Source organism: Mobula birostris, chromosome 3, assembly GCF_030028105.1.
Source record: "Mobula birostris isolate sMobBir1 chromosome 3, sMobBir1.hap1, whole genome shotgun sequence".
Taxonomy (NCBI): Eukaryota; Metazoa; Chordata; class Chondrichthyes; order Myliobatiformes; family Myliobatidae; genus Mobula; species Mobula birostris.
In genome coordinates, this window is record NC_092372.1 from 63,688,558 (window position 1) to 63,706,454 (window position 17,897).

Genomic DNA, 17,897 nt, shown 5'->3' on the forward strand with positions numbered 1-17,897 from the left:
GTGTGCAAACTGCAGCATCTGAATTAGTCTTAGTTCTGTTTGTAATGACTGAAATCAGTTCCTCAAATAATATTTTTTAACCAGAGTATCTGACAACCTGGTGATCAGAAGCAGCCTATTAAAATAAACCAGTCCTGGAGGCAAGGTTTAGATCTTCTTTCCCACTTCCTATTATCAAATTGCCTGAACCACAGACTCTTCATTCAGAGCAAGGTGAGGATTAAAGGTTTCCACAAAATCATACTTCATCAGTCACCTTGCACCATCCCATGAGGTCAAATGGTGATTAAAATTATTATAGCCACATTCTGACATTGAAATCACTAGATCACATTAGTCTTTAATATCTTTCCATACCTTCCCCCACATTATATGAATAAAACTTGAGTTGAACTCAGATGTTATTGTAACATATTTCCTACCATCTGCCAAGAAATCACAGAGCAGAGTTCAGTTATGAAGATCTCTCTAGACTTCATCAGCGTTGCTTTGCAATTCCATTTATTAAGATTAACCATTGCAAACTGAAGCTCTTGGGTTTTCAAAGAATTTATAAAGTGACTGACTATGAATTATTTTCTTGAAACCTACATCTTTTTGCGTAGTTAGGTACAGATGAAATTGCTAAGAAAATCAATCTATTTAAACTAGGCTATAATAGGAATGATCGACCATAAATTGTAAAAAGGAAGCTTCTTCAAAGATAAAGGATCCAAATAACCTTGGCTTAATTTTATAAGCCATATCTTCTCAATTATTTTGAATCCTGCAATCCAACTGTTCTATTCAATAGTGCAAAAATTATATTATAACAGGGATCAAAGGAGAACAATATTGTTGACATGGGTTACTAAACAATCTAGAAGAATTTCTGCACTCCCTGATAGATCCTGGAAAAGCAGTTGAAAAAATTGAATATTTAGTCTGGTATCTGGGATGCCACATGAAACAGGAGTGACTCAATTCTGCAAATGAGTGAGATTTTGGCACTCTCTTTGTACAAGTATCAATATAACCCTCCCAGCTAAATCTTTACACTCATTCCGATATACATGCAGTCATTGAAGTGGTCCACAAATCAGTAATGTACACATCAACATTCATTTCTTGTATAACTGTATATGCAATTCATGCATATTTACATTACCAACCTAAATACATAAACTGACTAAATTTATAAAAGTTGGTGGAAAAGCAAAGAAGACCTGGGTTGTCTATAACAGTTAATAGAAACTGAATAAAATGAAGCAGAAGATCTGCCTCCATGACTCAGATACTCAAATGGTTGTGATATTTATGAAGATCAAATGCTTTCCCAAGATCAGAGACTGATTTACTAGTTGATTTAATTCCAATACCAGCTAAAGAATAGATTAGCAGAGGCCCAAGAGTGGGCATTTATATTCACTTTCAAAGAATCATTGGAAGTATGACCTGGAAAATCAGATTCAGTAAATGCAGGAGAAGGAAGAATACCAGTTATTTAAACATCTTGCTATTGAAGTGTATAAGCATGAGGTCTCCTCTCAGTTTCTGTCTGTGATATACATTGGTATCAAGATTGGTTCATACAAACCTCAAGCTATAGAGGACTGTGCCGTCTGGATGTAGGCGAATCATACGATTCTTCACCGTAACGCCGTGTACAAATGACTTCTTGTCATTAATGAAATAGGTATCAGGAACCCAAAGCTGATCAGCCACCCTGTTGTCTAATGTGAGGTTCAGAGGTATTCCAGAGTAGGATAGCCTTTTGTCTCTCCAGGACTGCTGGAAGTACATTGTCAGAGTGTAATCCTGTGAATAAAACAAAGAAAATTTTCAACTCTTAGAGAGGAACTTTTTTTTTCTTTCACCTTTCTCATCATCACAAGGCACTTATAGTATGCAGGTGGAAAATAATAAAAACTACCTATAAAGGTCGATTTGATATTACCCCTGTCAGAATCATGAGCAATCTAGAGTCACTCCTGAACATTCACCGCTGCTGTATAACTAGACTGTAATATGCCGATCACAGTTGTTTTACTAAGATGCATTTTCACATTTGAAATTAAAACATACCATGTAGCAGAATACTCTCTTAATTTATAATGCATGGTAGAACACTTGTACCTTGGGATCCGTAGTAACTTACTACAGTAGTCATTATGGGATACGTTTTATTCATTTGGACCTAGAGGAGATATTATCATCGTTGTCATTTCAGGTATTATATCAATATTAATGAAGATCCTCATCAAGTCTCAATATTCCAAGGCTAATAAGGGCAAAAATCATGACTTGGTCCTTGCTTGACTTCTGAAATGCTAGTTAGTGAATTCATGTTGCATGGAAGTAGAGCTAGCTCAATGGATTCAGTAGCTCATTGCGCTAGGGAAAGGGGAAAGGAGGGTGTATGGTGAAACAGTACAAGTTGTCAAGGAAGTTTACATTTCCTTCAGAAGTAAAGGAAAGGAAGACCGAAAGGAATTGAAGTCATGCACTACCTGGCTTGGTTCTCTTATCATTTTTGTCTACATTTTCTACATTTGTCTCTCTTTGACCCTATCATTTTTAGCTATTTATAATAAACCCCCAAGAGCTTCCTCTTTATTCTTAGTTCCTGAATGATAGCAACAGTAATAAATCATATTTACATAATTGCATTTACATGTCCCTCAGTATTTCATGGCAGTGTTAATTGGGCATCAAGCCAAAGAAAAAGATATTAGGGGAGCTGATTAAAAACAAAGAAATCCATTTCAGGAAGTCTTAAAAGATTAACGAAGTACTTCAGTAGAAAGATTGGGAAAATGAATTCCAAAGCTGAGTGTTTTGGTAGCTAAAAGCATAGTTGCCATTAGCAGGGGAAATAAATTCTGGAAAAAGGAAGAGGCCATACTGAAGAGTGCTGACAACAGCTAAAGGTGTAGCAGGCTGGAGGACTTTATAGAGACAGGGATGGCAAGGTGTTAGAGGGATTTGAAGATGACCGTTTTAGTGTCAAACAAGCGCAAATCTGCAGATGCCAGAAATCTGAGCAACACACACAAAATGCTAGAGGAACTCAACAGGCCAGGCACCATCTATGGAAAAAAGTACAGTTGACGTTTCGGGCTGAGACCCTTCAGCAGGACTTATTTTAGTGTCAAGTTTACTTATCCAGGAGAAATCTATTACCAAGCATTTGTTGATTGGTGAATTGAATTCAGTGAGAATTGGGGTATAGACTGCACAGTATTAGATGATCTTGAGCTTATAGAAAGTTCAATCAAGAGCCTAGCCAAGAGTTCAATGAAATGTAGTCTTAAGGTAACAAAGGGCAAGAATGAGGTTATAAGGCTGAAGTGGGGCAGAATCAGGGCCACGTTAAGAAAAAGGAAACAGACATTCTTACTGAAGCATATAAATTAAAAGCAATAGGCCATTTGGTGCTTTGAACCTTTTCTGACATTTAGTGGCTAATCATCAATCTCAATCCCGTTTTCCTAATCTCTCTCCGAATCCCCTAATGCCTCACTGTTTACACGTTTATCTATCTCCTTAAACATATTCACATCCAATATACTAATCCTGCAGAATTTTGTACATTTCAAGAAGATTCCTCTCCCCTCTTTCTTGTAAACTCTTGTGGACACAAACCAGGTCAACGGATCTCTTTGTATACGGCAGTCTCACCATTTGAAGAAGAAACACGGGTAGACTCATTCCACCTTTGGCAAGTGTACTCTTCTTAGATAAGAACAAACTCAACACTATATTTTAAGGTGCTTTATAACTAAAAGTGCAGATATTTAAAAGCACACCAAGGTGGAAGTTATGACACCAAAGCTTGCAAACGATCTGATTTAGTTTCACATAGTTAACAGGAAGAGATATATTCTGTGGCAAGAGAAATGAATTTGTGATGCACACTAATGTACTAATGTGATGCACCATCTCCCAGCATTTGCTCCAGAGCCTTCTGTGCATAAATAATTCAAGTGCTCATCATGACATTTCTTAAGTGCTTTCAGACACCTAGTTTCAACCTTTCCTTTAGGCAATGCATTCTAGGTACTTACTTGCTTGAAGAAACTGTCTCTCATGTCTCCTATAAATCTCTTCTGCCTTATCCCAAATTTATGTTCTTTAGTATTACCTATCTTTGAAACCTGTTGAATATTGGAAGGCCTAAATAGAATGGATGTGAAGAGGATGCTATAGAGGGGGAGTCAAGGACCAGGGGGCACAATCTCAGAATGCAAGGCCTCCTTTTAGAATAGAGATAAGGAGGAATTTCTTTAGCCAGAGAGTGGTGCATCTGTGGAATTCATTGCCCCAGACAGCAGTGGAAGCCAAAATATTGGGTATATTTAAAGCAGAGGTTGATTGGTTCTTGATTAATACAGGAAGAAGGCAGGGAACCAGGTTTAGAGAGATTTGAGAGATTTAGAGAGATTTGTATATTTCCTCATGACTGTGTGTTTTCTCTGGTTTCTTTGATTTCCTCCCACATTCCAAAGATGCATGTTTAGGATTAGTAAGTTGTGGGCATGCTATGTTAAAAATGTGGTGACATTTGTCACACAATCCTCACTGATTTGATTTGACGCAAATGGCACATTTCACTTTATATTTCAATATATCTATGTACATGTAACAAATAAACCTAATCTTTTCTGTATTTCTATACCCCTCATAATTTTATATTATTTTTCTTGTTATCTTCCACAGTGCACAGAATGAATGTAAACTAAATCACAGTAATGAACAAAAACAATTGTACTAGAAAGCAACATATCTCTGCTGCCAGATTGATTCAATCCTTTTTTTTTAGTGCAGGAGAGAACTATGCACACAGTATGTTCTAACTACGCTTTTGCAATTTTCTCTCGGTTCTCCTCCACTAGATCAAAACATTGAGTGTTATTGAAATATTGCAGAAAGATAAGAGGAAAGCATATAATTGTAGACTAGCTAGCTTAAAATCTGAGGTCATTCATTAAAAATAAAGTGACTGACTTCCCTGAAAATTTAAGCTGTTCAGACAGTCAACTTGCATTTGTAAAGGATTGGTCATGCCTGATAAATCTGACTGAATATTTTAAGTGGTGACACAAGTGACATCAACATCTCAGAGGATCTGTCCTGGGCCCAACACATTGATGCAATCACAAGGAAAGCATGCCAGCAGCTCTACTTCATTAGGAGTTTGAGGAGATTTGGTCTGCCATCAAGGACTCTTGCAAACTCCTGATGGTGTATAATGGAGAGCATTCTGACTGGTTGCATCACTGCTTGTTATGGAAGCTCCAATGTATTGGGTTTGCAAGAATTTGCAGAGGTTTGTAGACTTCGCCATCTCCATCACAGTTAGCCATGTCATCCTCCCTGTTATCAAGGACATCTTCAAGAGCCGGAGCCTCAATCCACCATTAAGGACCCTCACCATCCAGGACGTGCCCTCTTCTCATTACAGCTGTCAGGGAGGCATACAGTCAATGATTCAGAAACAGCTTGTTCCTCTCTGCCACCGGACTTCTGAATGGTCCGTGAACACTACCTTCTTCAAAGTTCAAAAGTTCAAAGTAAAATTTATATCAGAGTACATACACGTTACCACATACAACCCTGAGATTCTTTTTTCTGCAGGCAAACTTAGCAAAACAGTAACTGTGAACAGAATCAATGAACAATAAACTGTGCAAATGCAAATATAAATAAAGGGCAATAAATAACAAATATGAAATAACAAGACAAAGAGTCCTTAAAGTGAGATTATTGGTTGTGGGAGCACCAGAAATAGAGTGAGTGTAGTTATCTCTTTTGTTCGAGCCTGATGGTTGAGGGATAGTAACTGTTCTTGAACCTGGTGGTGCGAGTCCTGAGGCACTTGTACCTTCTACCTGATGTCAGCAGTGAGAAGACAGCATGGCCTGCGTGGTGAGGATCTTTGTTGAATGGATGCTGCATTTCTATGGCAATGTTTCATGTAGATGTGCTCAATGGTTGGGAGGGCTTTACCCAGAATGTACTGAGCCGAATCCACTACCTTTTGTAGGATTTTCCACTCAAAGGCATTGGTATTCCTCTAGCAGGCCATAATGTCAATACACTTTTCACCACATATCTATAGACGTTTGCCAACGTTTTTGATGATGTGCCGAATCTCCACATACTCCACTCCTGAGGAAGTAGAGGTACCATCATGCTTTCTTTGCAGTTATACTTATATGATGGGTCCAGGATAGGTCCTCTGAGATCATTGTACTGTTCTTGTTGTGCTGTTTATTTATTTTGTAACTTATAGTAAAATTATGTCTTTGCACTGTACCACTGCAGCAGAACAACAGATTCCATGTCATATATGACAGTGATAATATACAATTCTGATTCTGGTTTTGTTTAGTTTACATAATGTTAATGCTTTATGTTTATAAGTAGCTTTCTATCTTATACTTGCTGTGTGTGGCTGTTGGTACTATGTTTTGCACCTTGACCCCAGAGTAAACATCTCATTTGGCTGTATTTATGAGCATTCATGTTCGGTTGAATGATAATTAACCTTGAATTGAATTGAATTGAATTAACTTTTGAAAGGGAGATGGATAAATATTTGAAGAAGAAAAATTTGCAGCACTGGAAAAGATGGATGAAACCAACTGCAGGGCTGTGTTAAAGATTGACACCCTACAATATATTAGTCTATGACTCTAGGCCAGTGTTGACAACTTCTGCAAAACAAGTAGTTATATTTTTCTTGAAAGAAAGGCTAGGTAATGTGTTTTTTTTTCACCTATTCCTTTTTATGAAGACAAGGAATTAATCAGCATCCTATGTTCTTTCTCTTTCTCCTCTCTTTCAGAACTTTATAATTTATAATTGTACCTACCTGAATGAAAGCAGCAATTATTGATTGTTGAACTGGAAATTTTAAATAGGGTAATTGACTGATACTAAATGGGTCTGGTATTCAAAGAGTGATTCGGAGATGGTGTGGCCACTTTTCAAATAAAACACTCAGGATCTTTATCCTGTGTCCATTTACAGTCAATCAGGAATGCAGCATAGAGCAGATCACAATGATGGCTAGCAAGCTGTCTGTAGAGAGCCATTGGCTAACTGCAATGTGCAGGTCCATGGCCACATCTGATCCCCTGGTCTCCTAATTCCAGGGGTGTTCTCTTCAGTCCTGAACTGAGAGGTCAGATACACCTGACCCTCACTGCGTTCCACCTAGAGCATTCAGTATGGGAGTGGTCACATCTATTCAAATATGGCTGAAATCTTTGCTGAAAGGGTATGAGGTTGATTTTTTTAATATATATTTTAATTAATATTTTTGTTACAATAGTTGAATTCCTTGGAGAGCAGTTGGTGATCACAATGGGTTGACTCTTTTGCTGTTAAACAGTGTTCAATGTCAAATGGAGAAGTAGGAAAGCCTGATGCATTGATAAAATGTAGTCTTCTTTCTCCTGACCACTAAAAGGGCACCTATCTTTCCATCAAGCTAAGGCCTAAGGATTTTTGCTGGTTGGGGATAAACCAGGAAGGTAGGGGACCTCTGACATACACAACCAATTAAAAATACTTAAATACCCTATCTGTATCCCGAACGGTGATTTGCTGCTCTCTGTCCCTCCTATGTTAAAGCTAGTTCAAGATGAATTGGACCTACGTTTGGAGATTTTGGCACTTTTTGTATCTCTTCCAACCCAGATGTTCTTTTTGATATCTCTAACGTGCCCTTTGCAGGCCCACGTTCAGCCATCCTCTATAACTCAAAACCTCTGGTTCCTTTATCTCAATCCATAAGGATTATTGCTGATGCCTCTCCTTGCAAACCCTCACCATTATTCAGCAACATTATTTTCCCTTATGCACTAATGCCCAGACCTTGTGGTACTAATATCAGAAGCCATGGCCTACTGCAGGGGCCCGTGCCAGGCTGAGGGATCATGATGCTGCTTTTAGATCGGGAGATGCTACAGCTCTCAGAGAAGCAAGAAATGTGCATTCCCACTCCATCAGGAAGGTGAAATGGGACAATCATCCCCATCATAACCTAGAAACTGGTGGGGAAATTGTCCTCGCTGGGTCTCAACACCTCCCTCTGCAATTGCATAGTGGACCTCTTAACAGGAAGGCCACAGTCAGTCTGTGTTGGCAGCAACATTACGCTGAGCACTGGCGCTCCCCAAGGCTGTGTGCTCAGCCCGCTGCTGTTCACACTGCTAACTTATCATTGTGTCACAGGATCCAGCTCAAACTGTGTCATCAAGTTTGCAGATGACACAACAGTGGTTGGCCTTATCAAGAATGATGTTGAGACGGAGTATAGAGAGGAGGTGGAGCAGCTGGTGGATTGGTGTGAGAAGAACAACCTAAGTCTAAACTTGGAGAAGACAAAGGAAATGATTGTAGACTTCAGGAAGGTGCAAACAAACCATCCCCCTCAGTGAATACATGGCTCCTCCATAGAGAGTGTTAAGTGCACCAAGTTCCTGGGAGTTCACGTCACTGGATAGCCTCATCTGGTCCTTAATATCACCTCCCTGAACAAGAAGGCACAGCATTGCCTCTACTTCCTAAGAAGATTGAAGCAAACAAGGCTCCCAACCCCCATCTTAACTGTGTTTTACAGAAGCACCCTTGAGAGTGTCCTGACAAGTTGCATCTCCACCTGGTATGGGAGCAGTCGCGCATCGGTCCAGAAGTCCCAACACAGCTGAAAGGATCATAGGGGTCTTCCCACCATCCATCAGAGACATTTATCAGGAGACTTTAGTATTATTAAGGATCCCACCCATCCATCCAGCATCCTCTTTGACTTTCTACCATCAGGCAGGGACTATGATGCATAAAACCAAGAACGGTCAGGATGAGAAACAGCTTCTTCCCCCAGGCCATTAGGCTTCTCAGCTCCAGGCTGTATCATATTCGAAGTGTCACTGGTTAATCTGTTTCATATCATACAATATTTAGTATCAATGCACTTTTGTTTGTTATTTATGTGTGATTCATCTGTAGATTTTACCTTTGCCTTCATAAGTTGCCATGTGTAATGTGCATTATGTGCATTACACCATGGTTCGAAAAAACGCCTCATTTCTATACACATTATATACACTATACATGTACATGCAGTTCAACAACAATAAACTTCACTTGACCACTTATCTTTTGTTTAACCTATGTATTTATATCACCTTCCTGATCCTTATCCAGAGGGTGGTGAATCGGTGAAATTCATTGCCACAGATGGCTGTGGAGGTCAGGCCATTGGGCATATTTAAAGTGGTTGATAGATTCTTGTTCAGTAAGAGCACCAAAGGTCACGGAAAGAAGGCTGGAGAATGAGGTTGAAAGGGATAATAAATCAGCCATGATGGAAAGTGGAGCAATCTCGATGGGCCAAATGGCCTAACTCTTTCTTATGTCTCGTGGTCTTATGGACTAAAAATGTTGAAAGGAAACAAAAGATAGGCAATATTTAATATAGATATGAAAACCTAGAAAGGTAGATCTGCATCCAGGTGTTTGTACATATTGTGGTAATTTGGAGGGAGTGAAAGATAAAGCAAACCTACTCCTTGATATGGAAGCAAGTAATTACTTAGCATCCTATGTTACTTCTTTCTCTCTCTCACTGCACTTTATACTCAATATTCTAGTATTTGTACTTACCTGAAAGAAAGCAGCAATTACTGGTTGTTTAAGAGTTTTTAAAGAGTGTAATTGACTGATACCAAATGGATCTGCAGTCTTCCACCTCCATTGGCAACAGTTTTAAAACCTTATTAGATAAACTTTGTGTTTGTCAGCAATAAGAAATCATTTTGTTTACCTAACATCCATTTAATTCCACTGGTAAAATGATTGCGGTCACTTTAGCACAGCAATTAACTTATTGCTGTGCTGAGCTGTTATGACTGAGTGACAAACCAGTTGCATTGAGAAAATTTACAGAAAAAGGGAAAAGATACAAACTGAATTTGTCTATCTTGCAGTTAGAGGGTATATAATGGACACGATCACACTTAAAACATCCCAGTCTGTCACTGAGTCGAGGAATGGAACTCATTTGTGCTGAGTTGAGTGATGGATTCCCTTTGTGTCTGGCCCCTCTGCTTTACATCAGTATAACCAGCCTGATTCTATTCATGCTGGCCTGAATGGAAAATGTAAGTGGTCTAATAGATACAATTCTATTTATATGCAAAATGCTTGTCATAAACACTTTACATGACATACAGCTTAAGAGCATCATATAAAATTCATACAGTCAATATGATATCTAGAATCAGACAGGTGTGAAAGTGCTTCAAATGATACAATAACAACCCACATTTACATAGAATTTAAATGCAATAAAATACCTTTGTGATTTTCAAGGGAGCAGCAAAATTTAGTACGTTGGGCACAATAATTAATGTTGACTAGACAACCCGGTGACCCTTTGGGGCACCCTTTGAGAGGAAGGTAGTGCAGTCTGATGTGACCAGAATGAACATTAAATTTCCCTGAATGCTATTGCTATCGCCTTGCTTTGGAAATTAAAGAAGAAATCAATTTATTAAAGAAGAAAGACACATAGCAAAACAAATATAGCTCCTCCTCATTTAACGAAGGACACTTTTGATGATAACATTTCTGGTTGATCTGCCACCCTTCAAGAATACTCTAACATTTTCATGTCTTTTTCCCTGGCTTAAAGCCACATACAGCTGACCATGCTGGAATACCGGTTTCTCCAGATAAATCAACACACTCTCCATGGTTTGGCCTTGTGCCTCATGTCTAGTCATAGCAAAGCGTGACTGTATCGGGAACTGGCTCCGCTGAAGAGGGACATCTTCCCCTTCCGATAAACTGAGAGTAATTCTTGGGATCATGGCAATCTCATTTTTGAACGCAACAATGTTTATCTTTGCTACGATGAGATTGTCGTGCAGTTCTTCCACCATCATTCACGTTCCATTGCAAAGCCTTGGTGGATCCAAGTTCCTCATTGAAATGATGGAAAATCCCCTCTTCAATTCCAGCTTATGTGTTGGCAATCCAGAGAGTTCGACTGAATCAAGGAATTCTGTTGGAAAATGAGTGGTGTTCGCTCCTTCACTTACAGCATTGAAGGAACAGTTTTCTTTCATGATTCCAGGGAAGCGTCTAATGCATGTGAAGGTTATTATTCGCATCATTTCATTGAGAGGAACCAAGATAGAATTCCTTGACAACAGTTCTGCAGGATTGTCGAATGTTGGATAGATGAAATTAATGCATTCTTCCATAGTTTTTGCTGGCAGAATCACATCTTCAGGTAATTCTATTTCATTGTTTTCATTTTTTTCAATCTTGTCTTCTCCAACATCCAATAAGATCTCAGAATATCATCCTTCTCCCTCACTCAATTGCATGTATCTCTTCAATTGAAACTTGATGAAGCTTCTCCATATGTAGGATTTTTTATGCATGATTCCTCCACATCAGCATCATTTCCTCGTTTCACAACTGCTAGAAGCTGACGTAAATTGCCACAGCAAATGGTTAAAATACCTCCAAAGGCCTCATTCTTGCCGGATACATCACGAAGAGTCCGGCCCACGGCTTTGAAGCTCTCCTTCCTAATCATGGGGCACTCATCCCAGACAATAAGCCTCGCATTTCGGAGTAAATTTGCAGTATCTTGCAGTATTGGTGTTTTTATTGATGTTACAAAGGGCATCTTCACTGACTTTGAGGGGAATCTTGAATCTTAAATACGATATTCTACCACCAGGCATTAATGTTGCTGCAATACCGGATGATGCTACAGCAATAGCAACACCTCCACCTCCCCTAACTTTAGCAATAATCAAGTTGGTGATAAATGTCTTGCCTGTTCCTCCTGGTGCATCAATGAAAATAATTGAAGAGAGATTCCTTTCCAAGCAGTTGCACATATATTCATATACCTCTTTGCCCATTATTCAATAGGAGCTCCTTCTGTGAAGCAAATTCCTGCTGTTCGTCTGTGTTGTATTGCAGTTCACGCAAAAATTCCAGATTGCCAGCACTTTGAGTAATTGTACTGTTTCTTCAAGTGTTTTGCCATAGTTCTCAAGTTTCTTTTGAAAATACAGAAGAGCTTGTCCATGATGCCTCTCATGGATCATGACATTAGGATCATTGATAGTTCTCCTCTCCATTGGCAAGAAATCTTTAGACATCGCATTCTTGAACAGGTTCCATAATTGCTGTGGATTGTTGATTTCAGTGTTTGTTAGCAAGACGACAAACAAATCCCTCACTGCTCTGGGCATTCTTGTTCTCACTGCCTCTTCCATAGTTTGCTGCCAATGATCGTCAGCTTGCAACAATCCTCTCTCTCTGCAGACATCTTTGAATGATGGAAGGATATCTCCATCATGTGTTTTCAATGATTCGAAAGTTACTGGCCCCTTTATGTGATGAAGAAGAAGTCTCAAATAGTGGAGGTCACCACTTCGTGGAGAAATGGTATACACTCGACCCAGAACATCTGCTTCGGGAATCCCGGAGTAGTCCTCCACTCCTTTCCCCATTCTCCTTCTTTCCCATCTGTTATTAGTCCAAGTGTAGGACCTGGGAACAGGATGTTTCGAAGTACTTCAATACAATAAGATTTAAATATCTGTTATTGATGGGTCGCAGTTTGATCTGTCCCCCACATGCTGATGGTGATTAGCAGAATGTGACTACTCGAAATAGAACTGCCTTGCCCTTTTGCTGCGGCTGGTGTCGCTGCTGTGAGCATCGTGAGGTGCTGCTGAGGCTGGCCATGCGCGTACGTCGTGGTGTCCATTGAAGCTGGAATCGGGTGTGGAAAGCGGGGCCTGTTGACGAGTGAACAATTTTAAACGAATATAACCCTGAACTGTGCATGCACTCTTTAAGTTAGCATATTTTAAGTCCATTTAGTCAAAAAAAGTGCTGCTTTAATGCACAGTTTGGGCTAATTTGATGGCACAAAGAGATAAACAGAATGAGGATTTTATTTATGTATTGATAATGCTGATGTAATCAGCACAGCATCATGATCTGCTGAGCTCAGACTATTAAAACTAATTAAAATGATCAAGCAGCACAGAGGAACTGCATAGTTCCACATGAATCCCTATAACCAGATCTCCGTCACCCTGCCTCCCCTACTCAACAGCAGGGATATGGGCGTTATCAAAGACATTGATGGCATCCTATGTGACTGTGATGGTAGAACATTGTCTCTCCTCATCTTTTTTGACTTGGACTGCATCCTTTAACATGATTCTTCGTACCTTTATTGTCTTTTTGCTCTTGTCCTGTTGGTTAAGAATGTACTTGGTTCTCTTCTAATCTATCTAGTAGAAGCCAGGCAATCACTTACTCTTTAAATAAATAGTGAAAAAAGAGAGCAAAAAAGTAAAATAGTGTTCATTGATTCATGGACCATTCAGAAATCTGATGGCGGATGGGAAGAAGCTGACCCTAAAATGTTGAGGGTTCACCTTCAAGCTTCTATATCGCTTCCCTGATGGCAGTAAAGAGAAGACAGCATGCCCCAGATGTTGTGAGTCCTTAATGATTGATGAGGCTTTTTTCATGCACTGCCTTTTCAAAATGCCCTTGCTGGCATGGAGGCTGGTGTCCATGATGGGACAGGTGGAGCTACAGTCTTCTGTACCTTTTCTTGATAGACTGAAGCTTCCATACCAGGTAGCAATGAAATTAGTCAGCAGGCCGGTACATCTGTAGAAACTTGTTACTCTGTGGTGACATTCCAAATCTCCTCAAACTTCTGTTAAGGTTGCTGCACACTCAGACGCAGTGGCCTCTCTGGGGTCGAACAAAGGCGTTTCGGTATTTTTAAAAAAATCATTTTTATAACTACAAGGCTCTGTTGGACATTAAGAACTGCAAGTTCAGATCTACTCCATCAGCCAGTTGCTCATTGGTGGAAGAGCTGGTCTTGGTGCAGACAGTGTTGCTGCCTGCTTCAGAAAGGCATCAGAGTTGCTGTGCAGCCTAACTGTGAGTGATTGTCTTAGATGTTTTTCTTGGTAATGTACAATACTGCAAGTCCATTTTACTGGTTTATTGGTGTGACCGATGGCCTCATGTGCGGTGTCACCTGTTGCAGCCGGTCGGATGGGAGACGACAGAGGTGGTGTGGGATGTGCCCATGCTGGATTGGGAGCAGGTGCCTCCCGTTGGTGCTGCCCTCTAGTGTTTGCTCAATGGAAGACAAGCTGGATTGCATGCACGCATGTGGCATTCATCTGCAGGTTGCTCAGGGCTTGTTCTTGCTGACAACATTCATGCTCCATCTATCTATGGGATGTGTTACTTAAGGGGTTGGGCTATGTTATACTTTTTGTGTGATTATATGTTCACTGCTTTCTTGTATATGCTATACGTACCTTGTGCTGTGTGTAACTGTTGGTACTGTGTTTTGCACCTTGCTCTCGAAGGAATGCTATTTCATTTGGTTGTATTCATAGGTATTCACACATGGATGAATGAAAATTAAGCTTAAACTTGAACTTGAATTTAAAATATAGCCACTGGTGTGCCACTTGCGTCAATATGTTGGGTCCAGGATAGATCTTCTTGGACATTGATGACACATGGTGTGCAAAAGAGCAATTTTCATTGGGGGTGCATTCCTTCTGCTGCTCGAACAGGGCCTCCGAGCCACCCCAGTGTATGCTTTTAGGGTTCTCAATACCATTCCACATGACCTTTCTCCATCTGGAGCAGCCAGGAGGCAGTAGGGTTGTGGCACATCTTCAAGTAGGCTTTGGACCCATGCTTCAACATTTTCCTTCGTCCACCTAGTAACCTCGTTCCACGACCAAACTTGGCACGAGCGTTTATTTTGGGAGCCTGGAATCAGACATTCCAATGACATTGTGTGCCCATTGTCAAGATCTAGAGTGTCAGTGCTGGGCATGGTGCCCCATCCACTCATATGCTACTTTTGAATGGGAAACAAGTTTGGTATGAACTTAGCATCATGGATTCATAGAAAATTACAGCAGCCAAACAGCTCCTTCGGCCCATCTGATATGTGCTGAATCATTTAAACTGCCAACTCCAGAAGGGCTTGAAAGACCAGAGGACACACTTCTATGCAGTATGACTCTGACTTTAATAACCACAACTGATGTCTAAAGCAAGATGCACAAAATCAGCATCGATATGTTTCCAATTGACATGATGTGAACTTAAAAGATACAGATGTTAAATTGTTTAGCAGTAATCTTCATTTACATTCATGTAGTGCAGTTCCTGGAGTCTATTCCATCAGCACATGAAACAGCTGGAAAGATTCCATCAAAAGCAAATGCAATCGGTCATTATAATTAAGTGGTAAGGCAGAGAAAAGAACACTGACATGCTGCCTACTGCCAAAATTGCATCAATATCATGGTTATGTGGGCACAGTTGGATATGTAGTCCATTTGTCAAATGAATGCATTTCCAAAGCTATATTTTATAGTTAGCGGATGTCAGGAAAAAGACGGTAGTGAGTCAGAGGAAATATCTCGCTTAATGTCTGATGCTCACACAGAAATCTGGGGAAACATAGGCAAGAACTATACTAAAGCAATCTGTCCTTAGGCATGACATCCTCTTAATGGCATCACCTTCTGGCCAGTATGAAAGTGCCCAACCTGCTTGCATTACATTTCACCAACCTGAAATTCTTGCTAAGCAAACAATATCTGACTTAGCTTTGATTGCATGCAGCTTTGGCAACAAATGTTCCACACTCTTCCAGGAGAACTGGCAACCATTTTCAGCAGCTATATTAAAAGGCTAAGTGATGTTAGATTGGAGCGTGGGATTGTTATTTTTCTTTTAGTTTAACTTTCTTAAGCTTGTTCGGTATTTTATGTAATCACCTACATATGTTCAGTGAATTCTACAGTGATTACAGTTGCCTCTGTATTTTTCTGGAAATTTCTTGGTTTCAGTGCAGGTATCAATACTTGAATCTGTCTATCTTATTGGCTAATTGGTATCAATGGATTGTTTGTTATCAGTAATCTGGTATGAGACCACACTACAGTATTTCCTTTGACTCTTTGTATACTTCTCCTTCCTTCTTCTTTGCTCTTGTAGCACTTAATAAAATGATCATAAGCAACAAGTTTAATGCCTCATTCTTGACTTCCAAAAAACCTTTGTATTGCAAAAGCACTAAGATTCAACAGCTGTGAGACAAATTGTTTGCCTGTAGCTTTGCCTAGCCACTGCATTGATCCAAAATAAATCTGGGTACAGCATTTGTCCCTGCAGTTGGTTTTACTTTGTGTCCGTTATAGGTAACTGAGGTAGCCCACATCAAAGAGGGGAAGCATCCAAAGATTTGCAGAGTGGGAAGAGAGAACTGGAGAGATTTTACTATGATGAATGATTTTCTAAACTGGCTTTAGTCACACAGTGCAAGATTTTTAAAGGGAGGAGAAAAAGCAAAATAGAGGTATACATTCAGAGACAAGGTTGCAAGCTAGAGAGAGAGAAGAGACTAGGCTTAGTTTTGGATTGTTCCAACAAGGAGATTGCTCAGGATGACACCATAAGTCTAATGGACTGTTTCTGTGTTGTCGACATTTATTGCTTTTGCAAAGCTACAAAAAAAAATCTGCTCAGGAAATGCAAGACGATGAAATTTTGAAAGAAGAAGCTTAAGGCACACTCTATCCACTTTTCAGAGTTCATTTCTGTGTTACCAGTGTATCATCAGATTACCAATCCTAAAATGGAAACCGGTCAAAAGTGCTTAAAGTATACAAAAATCAATTTACTTTGTTGACTCACACACTCAAAATGTGAACATGGTTTTCCCATTCTTGGCCTCAGTGGATCTCTGACTCAAAATACATGTGCTTGACTCATAAATCTTCAAATGCTAAGGCAGCAAATTGGTTCTTGTAAACAAAACTGAGAATTTTGTCATTCGCAAAGTGTGAAAAATTGCAATTGAATTTCAATTATGGCTTAGCAAAGGGAGCTTTATTCGTGTGAAAAAAAAAGCATAACAAATGGAACCAGAATGACCAAGTTTGATACGTAATGCATTTCCAATGCTACTCGATACACTCGGGCAGCAGGCAAACAAAGCACTGTGTGGGCTTTAAGAGGATTGTTGCATGTGGGCAATCGTTTGAAACAAAATTCACAGAGAAATAAAACCATTATTGGATAACAATAGACTTTGTCTATTTCAAGTTATCTGCAGGGAGAAAGCACGTTGTCAGTCAATGTGAATGCTTTAGAAAGTACAGAATACTTAATGAATGACTAATACTAACCTACCAGTTATCACACAGTCCAGCACCCCTACTCCACCTCTTTGGATTCTCCTTATCCAGTTCAGAATAGAATTGATTGTGTTGAAGCTTACTTGCTCATGATGGAGACCATCACAATAAGGGATACCTGACTAAAGTATATAATAAATGTTAGTAACACTGACAAAATGCTGGAGGTCAGGCAATTTAGCAGGTCAGGCAGCATCTATGGAAATGAATAAATGGTTGACATTTCATTCTGAGACCCTTCCTCAAGATTGGAAAGGAAGGGGAAGATGTCTTATTGAAGAGAAGATTTAAACTTCCTCAGGATTGGCATCTTCGAAGAGACTTCGCAGTGCAGCAGCACATCATAAACACAAGAAAGTATAATAAAAGTTCACAACATGGGAGGTATTAAAAAAAGACTCTGATTGAGGCTTACAAAATTATGACAGGCATAGATGGTAAAAAATATTTCCCTACATCAAACATAACTAAAACAAGAGGCGATAGGCATAAGACGATGAGTAGGATGTCTAAAGGGATGTTATAAAGAATGATTTTACCCAGAGTGTGGTTTGAATCTGGAATAAACTGTCTGAGTGAGTGGTGGAGATAGAGACTCACAAT

The 17,897-nt window shown here is 39.6% G+C and overlaps 1 protein-coding gene across 3 annotated transcripts in view; it reads right to left on the reverse strand.

Annotated features, from left to right (window-relative positions):
- Window positions 1-17,897, reverse strand: part of gabrb1 (gamma-aminobutyric acid type A receptor subunit beta1) — a 292,075-nt gene that overhangs the window by 132,697 nt on the left and 141,481 nt on the right. For all 3 annotated transcript variants that reach the window (XM_072251844.1, XM_072251842.1, XM_072251843.1), the window contains exon 4: window positions 1,577-1,797. In XM_072251844.1, the coding sequence (XP_072107945.1) occupies window positions 1,577-1,797 (221 nt within the window). The remainder of the gene's footprint in view (window positions 1-1,576; window positions 1,798-17,897) is intronic.